Here is a 17,505-nt window from a genome sequence, read left to right on the forward strand (position 1 = left end):
TATTTTGGTCATTATACAGCTTCGAAAATATTGAATATGCTGTGAGCTTGTAGATCGGTTATTGTCACCACGTGAGACCATCAGTACGACATTAACTTATAAAATATAAACAGGCTTAAGTGGTTAAAACAGAGAGTCAGCTGCAGACTGAGTGAATTTGGGTCAGAGTTCAGAATAGCTTTACCTTTTTGCTGTTTTCCCAGTCGGGACCGACCCGGTGGACCAGGAGCTGTCCAGTCTGTGTTACTGGATTATACTCACTGTGTGATTTGATTGCCCAAATTGGCCCGCTCAGAATCGCAGCGCAGACATCTGGGCCTCTGGGGTCCAGACTAGAGATAATTGGTAGTGCCTCTCCGTCGGGGTGCAATCAACTCCAGCTCGTTTGGAGACGCCGTAAACCCCGGTCAGCTGACCCCCAGACACCTCCTGACCCCGAGCTGTGGTCAGTAAACACAGGCGGACAGGTGCACGCTGACCCTCGGTGGCCTGGCCTTTTGGTTACACAACTCAGCAGAAACATTAGCGTATAGTCTTGAGGACTCCCCCTCCCCCCCACAGCCTGGGGGTCAACAACTCCACTCGGATGCATTCTGTTCGTGTTGTTGAGAAAAGTACACCAGGGTTTTAGTTTGGGTTGAAGAGAGAGAGACACACGCTAACCAGTGGTGGAAAAAGTACTCAATTGTTTTACTTAAGTAAAAGTACCAATACTGCAATACTGCAAAGTACTTTGTTACAAGTAAAAGTACGGAATTGAAAATGTAAAAAGTAAAAGTACAAAAGTATCGGCATCAACATGTACTTAAAGTACTAAAAGTAAAAGTACTCATATTGTAGAATGTGTAGAAAATATATTGAAAAAAGCTGATCTACAAGCTCACAATGCGTCGCACTCGCAATGCGACGCATTGTGAGCTTGTAGATCGGCTATTTTCAAATGGCCGAAATGTATAGGGTTGAAGTGGTTAATGTATGTTTTCTAATCAAAATTAAAATCTCCAAAGTAACTAGTAACTAAAGTTTTCAAATAATTGTAGTGAAGTAAAAGCACAAATTTAGCTATTGCAAAATAGCAGATCTACAAGCTCATAGCGCGCCACCGAGAGGCGCGCTACGAGCTTGTAGGTCTGCTATTTTTGAAAAATCGTTAAATGTGGCGCAAATCATTGAATATATATTTCAGAGCGAACATTTTTAACTAAAATATTTACTTCTGGGGGGGTCCCTGGAACTACATATTTTGAGATGGGGGTCAGTGGCCAAATAGAGATAATTCTGGGGGTCCTTGACATGAAAAAGGTTGAGCACCACGGACATAGAAACATGGGTTTTTCAGAAAAGAATTAGGATTTAGAAGCCTTTTTTTAAATCGACCTCAGTCCAAAATGGGTTAATTAGCGCTTTGGTAATTAATTTACGTCAGGAGGAATAGCTTCATTGACTCGTTAAGGGGATAATTGGATGTACATAAAACTCCCAGACTTCATAATTATTTAGATAAATGCTTCATTCTTGGAGAGTTGTGGAGGAAGCAACGATCCACTTCCCTCGGGGAGTGACTCATGAATGAAGCTTTGATGATATAGAGAGATATAGAACAGACATAAAAAGGAAACATACAGATAAAGAGGGGTTTATTTCTTTGTCTGTGGCTGATAAGAGGAAAACTCTTTCATCCTTTATGAAGAATTATTTGGAAAGAGTTCAACAGAAATAATGGGCTGCTGACAAATACAGTACTCAGTTTCACCAGGAAGCTGTATGACATGTTTTGAATTAAGCCGTTCTGGTCGGGAACACCCTTTTGGGTGTTTTTAAACATTGTTATAATTTAGCTATTGGGAAAATAGCAGATCTACAAGCTCATAGCGCGCCACCGAGTGGCGCGCTACGAGCTTGTAGGTCTGCTATTTTTTTTTTAATCGTGAAAATGTGGCACAAATCTTTGAAAATATATATTCTTTCAGAGTGAACGTTTTTAACTCAAATCTTTGCTTCTGGGGCGGGGGAGGGGGGGGGGGGTCGTCCCTGGAACAACATATTTTCAGATGGGGGTCGGCGGCCAATTACAGATACTGTATGTTTGGGGGTCCTTGACATGAAACTGTTTGAACACAACTGACATAGAAACATGTTTTTCAGAGAACTGTCAGGATTTGTAGAATCGTCCCCAGGTCAAAATGGGTTAATTGCGAATGTGATGGTTTTTTCACACGTTTACTGTACACAAGGTTTTGTATTGGTATAAATATAAAAGTTCAAGGCCAGCCCTGACTGTTCTCATACGGTTCTCATACTGAAACACAGTGGTGGTTCTCAAGCATTTATTTTATGTCAAAGGACCACCCAAATGGAATGGGTGTTATGCCGAGGACCCCCCGTTTGAAAATCATCTATGCCAGGGAAGAGGAGAAGACGTTAAAAATGATTCCAACACGTCTCACAATTGTTTTTCACATTTCCCGAAGAATAAAATAAATAGGGTTAAATCTGTTTCTCATTTTGCTGGGGACCCCCTGAAACCCCCTCAAGGACCCCCAGACCCCCCTCTGAGAACCCCCTCAAGGACCCCCCAGACCCCCCTCTGAGAACCCCCTCGAGGACCCCCAGACCCCCCTCTGAGAACCCCCTCAAGGACCCCCCCAGACCCCCCTCTGAGAACCCCCTCGAGGACCCCCAGACCCCCCTCTGAGAACCCCCTCAAGGACCCCCAGACCCCCCTCAAGGACCCCCAGACCCCCCTCTGAGAACCACTGCTGTGTTGTTGTTATAACAAGACCAAATTATGTTGAGGGATTTTGTCCAACAGAACTTTCACCCAGTCAGCTGTCAATTGGTCCTTCAAAAGGGGGGGGGGGGGGGGGGGAGCAAGCACTTTGTTCTGTTTTGAAAAGTAATATACAAATCAAGTGAATGATTGTGTGATCCGCTCTGTTGTCGCTACTGTACCGTGAGAGACAGCATATATGAAGCAACATATGGAGCTTAGCCCCCTGAGGACGTGAGGACGATTCTATGAATGTCTTCTAAATCCTGACAGTTTTCTTGAAAAAGCCGTGTTTCTATGTCAGTCGTTCTCAAACATTTTCATGTCAGGGACCCCCAAAAATATATGTAATTGGCCTCCGACCCCCATCTGAAAATATGTTGTTCCAGGGACCCCCCCCCCCCCCAGAAGCAAAGATTTGAGTTAAAAACCTTCGCTCTGAAGGAATATATATATTCAAAGATTTGCAACACATTTTCAATATTTTTCAAAAAATAGCAGACCTACAAGCTCGTAGCGCGGCACTCGGTGCCGCGCTATGAGCTTGTAGATCTGCTATTTTTCAATAGCTAAAGTTTAACAGAATGCTATAAACACCAAAAGGGGTTCCCGCCCAGAGTGGGTTAGCCTCGCCTCCAGGGTCAGGACTGGGTGTAATTAGGTGACCTCTCTGTCTGGTCCACGACTAGGAGGGTCTTATGAAGAATGTCATCCTCCTGTAATCAAATAAAAACCCCAGAAAAGCTCTAAATATTTATGTCATGCATTTATAATACAAACTTGGGGATTTGGTTTGTTTGGAAGAGATTTCTGTACGAGGGTATATACAGCCAATGCCGTAAAAACTCAATAACCTCCTACTTTTAAGCAGGCCTTTCTCTGAAGATTTTATTTTTTTATAAATAAAAATATCACGAGAAAAAGTGGATTGTCTTAATCATTCTATTCAGAAACGGACCTTTTCATAATGGCGCAAATCACAAAAGATATGGATCCAAAGATCCGGATGCATTAGCTATACTGTACAAGCTTAACACATTCAACTTTAAGGGCTTGTGACATTAAGTTTTGGAACTCTTAAGTGACGGGTCACTCACATCTGCATCAAAGGTCTATTCCAAAGCTATACTTCACGACAATAACTCGGCCTCATGGAGTCGACTTGAGACACTGGAATAATTCATCATCTTGAAAGAGGGAACAATCTCTCTTTTGGTGTCAAGCTAATGGTCTGTTGATTGGTATGGAGATACTGTAGCATTAATGGACGCCACTGAACAAGTCCCTTCCTGCGTGAGAACGTGCGTTCTGCAGGAGGCTGAGAGAGAGAGCAGAGATAGTGATAAGATAGTGTCATTTCCGAAGCAGCGGGCTCATTATTCAGTCTGCTACATATCAATAGAACCCTCTGATTTTCTGCAAAGGTGGGGATTCCCTAAAAAACTGTTCCCACGTAGCAGGAAGCCAGCAGTTCACAGAGATCAGTCTGTGTTTATCTGCGCGTAGATGTTTAGACTAATGTCAGCAAGTACTGTGCGTGCGTGCGTGCGTGCGTGCGTGCGTGCGTGCGTGCGTGCGTGCGTGCGTGCGTGCGTGCGTGCGTGCGTGCGTGCGTGTGTGTGAGAAGCAGGCAGCGCAGACACAATATAAAATGTCCTCATTCGACAATGGTATTGTTGCGTCGAGTCACTGTGTGATCTTGTAGATCGGCTATTTTCAAATGGACAAAGTGTATATAGGACCGAAGTGGTCAATGTATGTTTTGTAGTAATAATCAAAATCTAAAAAAGTAACAAAGTTTTCAAATAATTGTACTGGGAGTGGAGTAAAAGTACAATATTTGCTTCTGAGATGTAGCAGAATAGAAGTAAATTGGAAATACTTACAGTAAGTAAAGCACAAATACCTCAAAATTGTACTTTAGTACAGCACTTAAAGGGGCATTCCACTCATTTTCAACATTTTACTATGTCATTAATGTACCTTAGAGCTGTTGTGTGGAAATAATCAAAAAGTCCCCCCATTCTGTGTTTCCTAGAACTAGAGGTCTGAAAAAAATCATTAACATGGTGAAACACATCTTGATGATGTCATCAAGATGTGTTTCACCATGTTAATGATTTTTTTTCATACTTACAGTTCTAGGAAACACAGAATGGGAGGACCTTTTTATTATTTCCACACAACAGCTCTAAGGTATATTAATGACATAGTAAAATGTTGAAAATGGGTGGTTTTCCCCTTTAAGCATTTCCGGGGTCCTCTTCTCTCTCACTCACTGGTGTCTCATTTCTGTGTGTGTGTGTGTTTCCAGGGACGGATCTCCGAGCTGAGAGTGGTAGGAAACGCTCGCGCAGCGCAGCGACACTGTGAAGATGACGAAGACGACTCTGACGTGGTGAGTGAGGGGAGAACAAAAAACTGAACTTTAATCCCCCCCAAAAGAATCTGTGAGACACAGGTGACCTACTGTAACAGATCACACGTACAGTACACACAGGTGACCTACTGTAACAGATCACACGTACAGTACACACAGGTGACCTACTGTAACAGATCACACGTACAGTACACACAGGTGACCTACTGTAACAGATCACACGTACAGTACACACAGGTGACCTACTGTAACAGATCACACGTACAGTACACACAGGTGACCTACTGTAACAGATCACACGTACAGTACACACAGGTGACCTACTGTAACAGATCACACGTACAGTACACACAGGTGACCTACTGTAACAGATCACACGTACAGTACACACAGGTGACCTACTGTAACAGATCACAGGTACAGTACACACAGGTGACCTACTGTAACAGATCACACGTACAGTACACACAGGTGACCTACTGTAACAGACAAGTAAGAAGGAAGCGAACGAAGCTGTTGTGGCAGTCTGACACACACACACACACACACACACACACACACACACACACACACACACACACACACACACACACACACACACACACACACACACACACACACACACACAGATAGACCTCTGTATCGTTCCAATTTCAGTTGCCCTCTGGTGGCGGGCGGGTGGTGTTACAGCGTGACACAGACACACAGACAGTTTTGGCCAGCTTCTATAGTTAGTGCTCACTTCGTTCGCAATCACTTCGTTCGCAATCACTTCGTTCGCAATCACACGTACAGTACACACACAAACACAGGTGTCCCATTGCAGCCGGTCAGTGGTTAACTGTTATTTAGTGTACACATCCACATCAACAACACACTTGGACCCGCAGCAGCTGCTCGGCTAGCTTGTGAGCAAGAATACACACAAAAAAAAAGAAGGAAAAAAAAATACAGGTTAGATTTTACAGTGCGTTTTATCACGTCTTCAGATGTTGTTTGGATTAAATGGAGGGAAAAACAAACTCCAGGTGCAAAATGACAGGCTCTCCCACCGCGGGACGTGTTTGTGTGGCCCTTTCATCGCCCGTGATTTCCTCATTCACAGCTGTTTCAGCCTTTCTTTTAATTATGCTCTCAGTCGGACAACCTGCGTGTGTTCGCCCTGTGAACGCCGGGCGAACATGCGCTGTGTATCCGCTGTGTATCTGCGTGTGTTCGCCCTGTGAACGCCGGGCGAACATGCGCTGTGTATCCGCTGTGTATCTGCGTGTGTTCGCCCTGTGAACGCCGGGCGAACATGCGCTGTGGTGGGGATTTAGTTTTTCCAACGGATACATGGTTTTCTGCTCTGTTATATGTGAGTGCTGGGTTTATATGCTTTGAGGGCTTTAAATTGTTTAATCAAACGATCGACCGCTATTTGTTTTATGTGTTTAATTCGCCGTATTTTATTAATTAAAAAGAAACTCCGGTGACTAGGCCATCACGCTATGATGACGAAACCGGAAATCAACCCATGCTCTGGGCTGCTAGGGCTTCTGGGAAATTGAGGCCAATGCAAGTGAACGAGGGGGAGAGACAATCTTGGCTCGCTTTGCTCTTTGTCTGTGACCCGGATCAAGGAAGTGGCTTTTTTGTCGTCTCAATAACCAATGCTGGCAGTGTTTACTAGCGGATTTTCACGGATCAAAAGCGCAAATACTTCTGCGTTTTGCTGCAAAGGTAATAAAACTATCTCTGCAGCGTATAGAATATTGGATTAAATAGCGGGTAACGCGTTTTATGCCGTCAAACTGTTAAAATGCACAAAACGTGCAATAATTTGACTTTCATCATCATCTTCATTAGTGAGGACTCAGACATTTCTAAGTGTTTTAACACTGTTGCATTGCATACAGTTACAGTCCATATATATTTTTATATAATTTCTTTCTTTCTTTCTCTCCTTCTTCTTCTGTCCCCAGGCATCAGGGGAAGGAAGTGGCCGCGTCGAGGTGTCGATACGAGGAGACGGACCCCCGAAACCAGTCCCGGTACGAAACACTACTACATTACTAACTATGTTCCTTTTCATTTGTATTTTTATTTTATTTTTTTACATTCTCCGCCGTTGAACCAATAATTTGACCTTCCTTTGGCCCGGGATCTTTTCCTCTCCCCGAACACATGTCTTCTTTAGAAATGAGATACTTTAATATTGTACCGTGGGTCTGTAGCTCTTATGCTCCCCATCAGATTGGCTTGAAAAAATCTTTCTGGCATTTAGGGGCAGATTCCTTCAAATGTAACATATAAATCCAGACATCACAATACAGGGGGATAAAAAGCTTTCTAGAGATTCAAAGAGATTCAAACAGCTGACCGCGGGACGATCCCGGTGGGATTAGCAGCTTCAGATGATGATTATCGGGAGACCAGAGTCGTCTGTGAAACAGATCTTCTGACTACGCCCGCTGTAACGACAGCCATCGCTGATTCCTCCAGCAACGCTGCGTGCATCCAAGCCCTCCTCCGTCCCTTGAGTGACATAAGAAAGTGCTGAGTCGATGTCTGGAACGGCCGGCCGGCTGCATCTGGTTTATATGATAAGGGACAGATTTGTTTTACATCAAGAGGTCGATAGTTGCCAAGAGTTAGCCTCCGTCAGGCAGGAGAGGAATTTATGTTTGGCGACCGCACAGTCAGAAAGGACTGGAGACAACGTAGTGCAGACAAAGTGCATGTGCCCGTAGTTATAAATAATCATGCTCAGTGTCCCTCCCTGCCCCGCGGCGTCAGAGAGACAGCACCAGTTCCTTATTGCTTCAAAGTACAGGACAAGTGCACTCTATGCACACACATACGGTATCTCTGAGTGCTGGAACCTCACATCTCAGCTCCAGAGTTTTAACTGTATTTCCTTCTTTTCCGGAGGGTGAACGGTAGAATGAAATGAAATCGCATTCAGATTCCGAGAAGTTTCGGGCCTGTTGAGAACTCTAGTTTTGGCCGGCTGAACTAATAACTTTAGGGGCGGGCCCGTCTAGAGGGGTGACCATATATGGAGGTGTGACGTGAAACACGGAAATTCATAGTAAATGCGACCTACCGTCGCAATAAATGTAGGGCAAGAATACCAGTCAATAAAGTGCATATTGCAGAGCACAGATAGTTATTGCACATTTACTTTCTTACTTGTCATTGTACATTTGTTTTGGGCGGAAATACCGCTCAAGGAAGTGACGTTGATGCTTTAAAAAGTGTTGTGATTGGTCGGAAAAATATTGTATCCGATGGAAATACATCTGATGGATGTTCCGGACCAACACATCCGCCGATAGCGTCTCTGCCTGAGGTTGTGACCAGGCTTTTCTCTTTGCAGATGAGTAAGGCTGGAACCGAGGCTAGTTAGTCGCAGGCGTGTGCACAAAACGAGCACGCGCACGACAATTTCACTTGACCAACGTGCCCACGCCCACGTAAATATGCTTGCGTTGTTGCCCCTCGACTTCTCCGCCGCATAATACAAAATACGCAGGTCTCATTGGAAATGAATCACTAGGCGTGTTAATCACTGCTCATCTGAAATTACTTTTATCATGTTCATATTTTGATCATAAGACCCAATTACTGAATGAATATGTATGACACTGTTTGACTATGACACTAATAGTCATATTACAGTAGGAGTCCACTGGTAGAGTGGTTCTCAAATGTTTGATTTTATTTTCAAGGACCCCCACAACTCTAAGAGTGTACAATCTGCACACTCTCAGAGTTACAGACCTGTAAGGGTCATGGGGTCATGGGTCATGGGTCATGGGTCATGGGCTTGCTCTTTATGTTTTTGTCACCTCATGCCCACGGCCAAAATGGACATTTGACAAATGTGTCCACCTGTCAAGCCTGGTAATGACCCTGGTCTGCACTAAAGTACGGAACCGCACTGTATGTCATGAGGATGTGGATTCAAGCCAGCCTGGTAATGACCCTGGTCTGCACTAAACTACGGAACCGCACTGTATGTCATGAGGATGTGGATTCTGGATCCACTGCAGCCTTATCACCACCTGGACGCACGCCTAAACACACCCCGCACGCACGCACGCACGCACGCACGCACGCACGCACGCACGCACGCACGCACGCACGCACGCACGCACACACGCACACTGTTTGGTCAGAGGCACTTTTGCATTCTTAGGCTATCTTTCTGGAGAGACAAAACACACACACACACACACACACACACACACACACACACACACACACACACACACACACACACACACACACACACACACATTCTCTCTATCGTCTCACTTGCTCTTTGTGTCTATCTATCTTTCTCTCCATTTGTCTTTTTCAACTCCTGTCTGTCGCCTAAATGTCTCTCGCTCTGTCTTACTGCACATAACACCCCCAGCGCGCATGCACACACACACACACACACACACATGAACACCCTGACCCCATCATCATCATCACCCCCCCCCCCCCCCCCCCCAACACGTCCTCCCCCATCGCTCAGAGAAAGGCGAGCCAGGTGAAACACGATCGTCTGTAACGTGCACCACCGCCGCCGGCCCGTCCACATGCGCGCCCCACACGCCCCGTCGCAATTACAGCATAGATGGAGGCAGTAAAAAGATAAAAACAGATGTCAGCCTTGAATCTAGACTCTCTGAATCAAACGCACTTCTGGTTGTTATTTTAACTGGTGCTTCAATCATGGTTTAATACAGGAGTACAGGAACTGGGGGGGTTGAGAGAGAGAGAGAGAGAGAGAGAGAGAGCGTGTCAGCTTCACTGTACCATATGGCTAATTTATTCATTCAATCAGCAACGACGCAATCAAACTGCCAATGTATATAAATTAGGCATTAATCAGAGTGTTGTTGTCATTATTGCATCGCCCTCTTTGAAGCCCTCGTAGACACCAGACTACAAGGGGAGGTTTCCATGCGTCCCGGGACGGGACAGGAGAGGGGCCCATTTCTTCTTGCCCTCAAATCATAACGTAACATTCTGTAAAAACAAGCAGGTATCAACTATCAAACACCTGAGGTGTTTCCACCCGACGGCAGAGAGGGTTAGGGGGGCAGGGGCTGAGATCCCGTAAGAGGGCCCTTTTGGACAAAATAAATGTGAAAATGGCAGATCTACAAGCTCACAACGCGTCGTGCTGCAACGCGTTGTGAGCTTGTAGATCGGCTATTTTCGGGGCGCAAACCCAGCACTCTTTAGCTAGCGGAGTTGCAGGTGTGCAAAAATACTGTGTTCAAGTTCAGGAGGGAAAAAAGCTAATATATATTGAAATGTTATTTCCTTTAGAGGATAGCCCCTTGAGATGTATCATCTGGTTTTAGAGGGGGTCCTCGGGCACAACACAATGAATACAGTACATAGACAAAACAATACATTAAACATGTCGACACACAAATCTCCTGCATGGCATGGCATGGAAAGGAGGTGGCATTTTGCATTTCTTTCACCGTAGTAAATGCTACATTCGTTGGTCTGGAGAGGGCAGTTGTTTTACAGACGGGTAAACGGGCAGTGGCTGAAGCCCCCTTTGATGTCTATATGTGTGCACGACGTCCCTGGGTAGGAGAACCTCGATCGGCCCTCCGCAAGCCGAGACAAGCCTTGGGAGAGAGAGAGAGAGAGAGAGAGAGAGAGAGAGTCGTATGAGGGAGAGTTTCCATTGTGTCATTATGGAATTAATGATGATGGATGGGAGAGAGAGATAGGCAATCTTCCCTTAAGCCTGGGTTATACTTGGTTGTTGTGTGGGTGTCGCGGTAACCAAAAATAGCAGATCTATAAGCTCACAATTTGTGTTCTATATCAATGCATGGGAATATAGGGGGTGGATGTTTAATTTGGACTGAGAGAAAGATTTGTTCTGTCACTAGGGCTGTCACGATTACACATTTAATCTCACATAATTATTTGTGACCTGACGAAGATACATATTTGCACCCTGATAATAAAATAAGGGATTAAACTGTCAAAAATAATTGCGATTATCTCACATAATTGTGATTGGACGATCACGTAATAATAGTGACAGGCCTATCCGTCACCCTCGACCCGTCAACCCTCTTCCTGGTTTGGACCCAGAGGTCAAGTGTGCATTTCATAGTGAACAAGCCAGTTCCATCCAACTGCCTTGTAGGGCTGCAATTACGATTATTATCCCTGATTATTGTTAATGATTATTGTTCAAAATGGTCTGTGATGTTCTCGTTCCTCTGGGAGGGAGCCTGATGGATGGAAACACTGCAACTACGGTTCTGCTTTCAGTGTTTTAAACGTTGGTGAGGCAAGTGCCGCGATTACATAATTGTGAAGCATAAAAATCACGTTTTACGATTGTTCTCGAATTCATTGTGCAGTATTTCCTTGTATGGTATTTCACAGGACTTGGACAGTACAGTAACATCCTCACTGTTATTGTATCCATTTGTAATACAGTACAGTAACATCCTCACTGTTATTGTATCCATTTGTAATTCCTGTACAAGCGTGTATACTGTATACTGTACGTATTTGTAGTGAAGTTGTAGTTATTCCATTCTGGGCGGGAACCCCTTTTGGTGTTTTAAGCATTATGTTATACTTTAGCTATTGAAAAATAGCAGATCTACAAGCTCATAGCGCGGCACCGAGTGCCGCGCTATGAGCTTGTAAGGTCTGCTATTTTTGAAAAAACATTAAAATGCAGCAATCTTTGAATTCATATTCTTTCAGAGCGAACGTTTTTAACTCAAATCTTTGCTTCTGAGGGGTTCCTGGAATAACATACAGTCCAGTTCAATACAACATATTTTCAGATGGGGGTCGGCGGCCAATTACATAATTTTTTTGGGGTCCTTGACATGAAATATTGAGCACCACTGATACAGAAACAGGAGGTTATAGTAGGGAGGATTATCCAAATCATAAGAAAAAATAATCACACCCGCGTGAACTGAGTGGTGTAAGGTCTTATATAGACTGATCAGCTGTGGTCTGACGTAATGTCTGACGTAATGAAATCAGCATCAACCAATCAGCATCAACCATGCTCATTTTTTGGTACGAACAGACGGACACGTAAACGAACAAAGCCAGTTGTAGGAGTGGTTTACACCACTCAATAAGTGATATTTGAATTAAGTGAAATCACTGAATATACCTTTAAGTTAAATTGTGACTGAGTGTTTTACTGCATATGGGCTGTGATCAGGACAACGTGCTGCTTCAGCGTAGATGCAGAGCACCTGGTTTCTCAACCCAGAGACGTCTCCTCCACAGTCTTGTGTTTTAAATCCATCAGCAGTGTGTCCTGAAGCCTGTCCCCCCCCCCCCCTCCCCCCACCTGTCATTGGCACATATGATGGATGGACATGATTGGGGGAGTGAATCCACCAGGCGTTCCTTCATTACTTTATAACACACACATCACCATGGAGACGTCTGCCAATATAACCCACGGCCCCGAATTCTACACATCACCACGGAGACGTCTGCCAATATAACCCACGGCCCAGAATTCTTATCACAGCCAGTGGTGCCATGTTGTTGACACAACGACGGGCACATTCTTTCCCACATATAGGAGATTGGTCGGTTAACCCATTTAGCCTGACATCGAAATTAAAAAAAAAAAAAAAAAGTTGTAGATCTGCTATTTTTCAATAGCTAAAGTATAACATAATGCTTAAAACAACAAAAGGGGTTCCCGCCCAAAATGGGTTAAGTATGTTACAGTACTGTATGTTTTTTGTTCAAATGAGATTGAAGTAGTTCTATATTCTGATGGTAATCGTTGTTGTTACAGAGTGTTTGTTCAGAGACTGGGGTCTCCGCTTCCCTGCAGCTCTATTAGCACGAGGCCCGCCAGGAACATAGACACGTAGAATAGCGTACCGTGCCACACCCGGAAAAGCCGTTTTAACAGCGATGTATTATTTAATGCATGTTTTAATACGATCGTATCAAAAGCTACCGTTCGTTAGCTTTGTTATGCTTCTGAGCCAATGGCCGTGGCCATTTTGAAGATGCGCGCGCATCCACTTACATTGCCTGCTCTGTTTTCAGACAGCTGTATCTCACAGAAGCGACATTGCAGGGGTCGCTTTGTCCCAGACAAGCGTTTTCAACGGCCTGTAGCAAGCGCTGTGATACTCGCGGTCCACTTTTTCCACCACCGACCGAGAGAACAAGCACCAGCTTCGTCAACACACACGGAATGGTTTCATAGTAAAATGCGATTACGGATATTTGGCTCTTCAAAGTAAGTGTCACGCACGATAAAACCCTGGCAGGACGCGGCGGAGGGATTGAATAATGGTAGCGGTCAAACGGTTAGTAGACAGAAAAGAATTGGTCGGGACAGAAAACTCATACAGGTTACAGTAACTACAGTAGTGGTTACTTCAAACCATTTTCAGATCAAGGCCCATTATTTTATTCAGCATTTGAGCCACGGAACCACCATTTGACGAGACTTCACTTAAGCTTAAATTAAATTAATTAATTCAATTAAGTAATAAAGATGTTTAACCCTTAGAAGATGAAAGACGCCAATTGGCGTCTTCATCAGAATTCCGTAAATGATCAATGACGCCAATTGGCGTCTTCACAGTTTTTGATGAATCTAAACATATTAATATGCTCCGAAGCGCTGTTTAAATTCCTGAGCTTATATTCCAACTACATTACCCAGAAAACCCGTGTCACGTGACACACGTGTACGTGTTGCCATTGGAAGCTGGTCCCACCCCCTGTAAACAGTGGGGGCAGAGGGAGTCTTCATAGTTATCATTGTTTTGCCTGTTTGCCGTCTCGCCCGAGCGATTTTCTAGCAGAAAAAGTTGAAAGCAGTACTATTTATTTGAGCGAGTTTTGTGGTAGTAGTATTGATCCATACGCGTCCCAGTCGCCTTCTCCAGGCGGAGTAGCCCTGGTCCAGTGCTTACAGCGAGACTCGCTGCTCCCTCCCTCCTTTTTTCATTGTCTCCCCATCGTCGTCCGATGAGCTATACCGGGAAACCATTGAAGAAGACGATCAACCCGGAATGTTTTGAGGTAATCTTATTGTAGAAAATGCCCTTCTATAGTGATCAGAAATCATAAGATGATCGCTACAAATAGATGCTTGGATAATTACTACTACTAGTCAGATCATGACGCCAGAATGACTCACCACGATGGCCCCCAGCCATTAGCCAGCACCTTCGGTGCTGGCTAATGGTGTTGGTCGGTGCATTGGTGCTGGCTAAGGGCTGGAGGGGGGGGTTGGTGTCGATCGGTTGGTCGTTGGTGCAGTACAAATGTATCGTAGCAGGCATGCACGCATGGCAGTACAAGTATTTTATATTGTAGCGTGCCTTATAGGCGATCTGATCTTTAGAGTAATGTTCGCTCCTTTTATTTACTGTCTACAAAGACGGAGAACAAACATGCATCGTTTACTGAAGCAACGCGTGGTTATGATGACGTTGCTACAAGGATCGGAGGGGGGACGGGGAGTGAAGCTAACAGTAGCGTATTATATAAGATCTGTATGACGTTTCATTGACGTCTGAGCTTGCATGATAATTGCATTCATTGTATATTGTATACAATCATGATTGTACATTGTTTAGTGTGTCTCCGTGTGATGATGATGATGACGATGATGTCAGATAGCCTACGTCCCCCCCCCCCCCCAACTGGCTATTGGCCGGGCTGACTACAGCTAAATGTTTATTTTTTATATATTTAGAACTGGCATCAGATGAGGAGGATGATGATGATGATGATGATGATGATGAAGACGAAGAGTCAAGACTGCGATGGAGTTCTCCGACACTGAACCGGATGCATTCATTCATTTCAGTTGTTTTTTTTAAATTTAGCCTACACACACACACACCGTCAAGAACAACTGGAATGCAGTGGTTTGGGGACACTGGGGAGTTTGGGGACAACTGTTTTGTATGTAGGCCTATTTATTTTCTGTAATATTTATTATAATTGTATTATGTTAGTCATAAAAAATAAAAGACAAGCTTTTACAATGAGTTAGACCTGTCATGGCTATTTTGTTCACTAGTCTGAGGTTTATGGTTTGACTAAGCGAGTTTCAACTGTGATTTACTCTGTAACGGTAGATGGTAAGAACCCAATTTTTTTGTTATAATACAGTATACATTCAAGTCTATATTTTGATACATATCATGGGCACAAAGTCATATCAAAACAATGTCCTTGGATGAGTTTTTTATCAAAACTGTTTCTTCACAACAGGTTTTTGAGATTCATGCATGAATAGACACGGTACTGGTAAGACTATGTAAACATGGTATATATCAAAATGTGCGTTAGAATGTCTAATTTTACCCCAAAAAAGAATTGAGTTTATATGATGTTCCATTTCAGAGCTAGGGGGACTTTTAGCTGGATAGGTCAGATTGATCATGACTGACCATGCTATTTATAGATGGCAAAATATCTACAGTGGTACATGTGAGAAACTTTTTATTTTATTTTAATTGAACTAGACAACTCACCCTTTAAAATGAGATATTGCATGGCTATGTACGCCCAGCAGAAAAAAAGTTATTTAGAAAATAAAACTTCAACCGGTCATAACTTTTTTTGTTGTCCTAGAAACACTACCCAGTGTAAATGCAGGCTCTTTTAAATGGCTTCCAACACCACAACTAAACATTTTATCAACTCAGTTCATTTTTTTCCTGGAAGCAGACAAGCCAAGCTTTCTCTGAAGGTCTTTCGTTGTCACACATTCACAGCAGAGAATTTTCAATAAATCATTCAAAAACGCCATTCTGCCATAGAGAAGTCTAAAAACTATATAGAAATCCATGAAACTCTCAAAGAGTTAACAATAGTGTAACTCTTGAGAGCGTAACATTGGCTGATGATTGGCTGATCACCCCATAGCGATGATTTGATTGGCTGAGCAAAGTACATATTGAGGATAAAAAGTGAGGGCAGAAAAGTGAAGACGGAATGACATTTTTGTGATGATTTGATTGGCTGAGCACGGATTGTGACGTATGATGATAAGAGCGCCCCTCACTTCACACAAGTGTGATTTTTTTTTAGACGAAAACAATGACCTTTAACATCACCTCACTCACGCACACACGCGCACACACACACACACACACACACACACACACACACACACACACACACACACACACACACACACACACACACACATGTTCGGATTCCACAGGTAACAATGAGAGGTGTGTCACCTGTGAAGAATAGCTTAGATTAGAAGGTGGGAGGTGGTATTGTGATGGTGGTGTCCCAGCCTCACACGCCGTCCCCTAGGGGGAGAAGTGGACAGAAATGCCCCCTCTCCTCCTCCCCCAAATCCTCCTCCCCCCAATCCCAAAAATCTGAGAAAAGTGAATTGTAGTGCGAGCAAATAGTTTCAACACAAAGGCATTATGGTATGAACGACAGCCCCTAAGCGCATGCACCCACGTCCACACCCCCCTAGCCCACAGCCTGGAGCTGGAAACCTGATATCTGATCACTGTGGTGTTTACCTGTTCAACAGTGCATGTCCAGGGTTGGAGCCGTCGTCATATACACAGCAGAAGTGAATAAAAATGGAAAATGTAGTTACGGAAGTCAAATAAAGCCTTTCTTGTTGATCTAGCTGTATCTATGTAAGAGTTCACTTGACACTATTTTAGATTTATGGCTGTGTTTCAACTTGTTTCAACTAAAGAGGAGAGAGGGAGAGAGGGAGAGAGAGAGAGAGGGAGGGAGGGAGGGAGAGAGGGAGAGAGAGGGAGGGAGGGAGGGAGAGAGGGAGAGAGAGGGAGGGAGGGAGGGAGAGAGAGAGGGAGAGAGGGAGAGAGAGGAGGGAGGGAGGGAGAGAGGGAGAGAGAGGAGGGAGGGAGGGAGAGAGAGGGAGGGAGAGAGGGAGGGAGGGAGAGAGGGAGGGAGAGAGAGAGGGAGGGAGGGAGGGAGAGAGGGAGAGAGAGGGAGGGAGGGAGAGAGGGAGAGAGGAGAGAGAGGGAGGGAGGGAGGGAGAGAGGGAGAGAGAGGGAGGGAGGGAGGGAGAGAGAGGAGGGAGAGAGGGAGGGAGGGAGAGAGGGAGGGAGGGAGAGAGGGAGAGAGAGGGAGGGAGGGAGGGAGAGAGAGAGAGGGAGAGAGGGAGAGAGGGAGAGAGGGGGAGGGAGGGAGGGAGAGATGAATGTGGGTTCGGGTCAAGAATACATTAATTTGTTTACTTAAGGGCCTTAATAAGGCAAGCATAGAAAGAGGTTGCATAATAATAGGAGCCAGACATGCAGTCTGCCAGCGATTAGCATGTGTGATTACCAGAAAAATAACAATAAAACAGAAAAAAGAA

General features: G+C 44.4%; 1 protein-coding gene across 2 annotated transcripts in view; it reads left to right on the forward strand.

The window, feature by feature from the left end:
* The window catches only part of col18a1a (collagen type XVIII alpha 1 chain a), a 137,098-nt gene that overhangs the window by 66,146 nt on the left and 53,447 nt on the right, over positions 1–17,505 (forward strand). For both annotated transcript variants that reach the window (XM_079519196.1, XM_079519195.1), the window contains 2 exons: positions 5,085–5,168; positions 7,115–7,183. In XM_079519196.1, coding sequence (XP_079375322.1) covers positions 5,085–5,168; positions 7,115–7,183 — 153 coding nt within the window. The remainder of the gene's footprint in view (positions 1–5,084; positions 5,169–7,114; positions 7,184–17,505) is intronic.

This window comes from Electrona antarctica (genome assembly GCF_951216825.1).
Source record: "Electrona antarctica genome assembly, chromosome: 13".
Taxonomy (NCBI): Eukaryota; Metazoa; Chordata; class Actinopteri; order Myctophiformes; family Myctophidae; genus Electrona; species Electrona antarctica.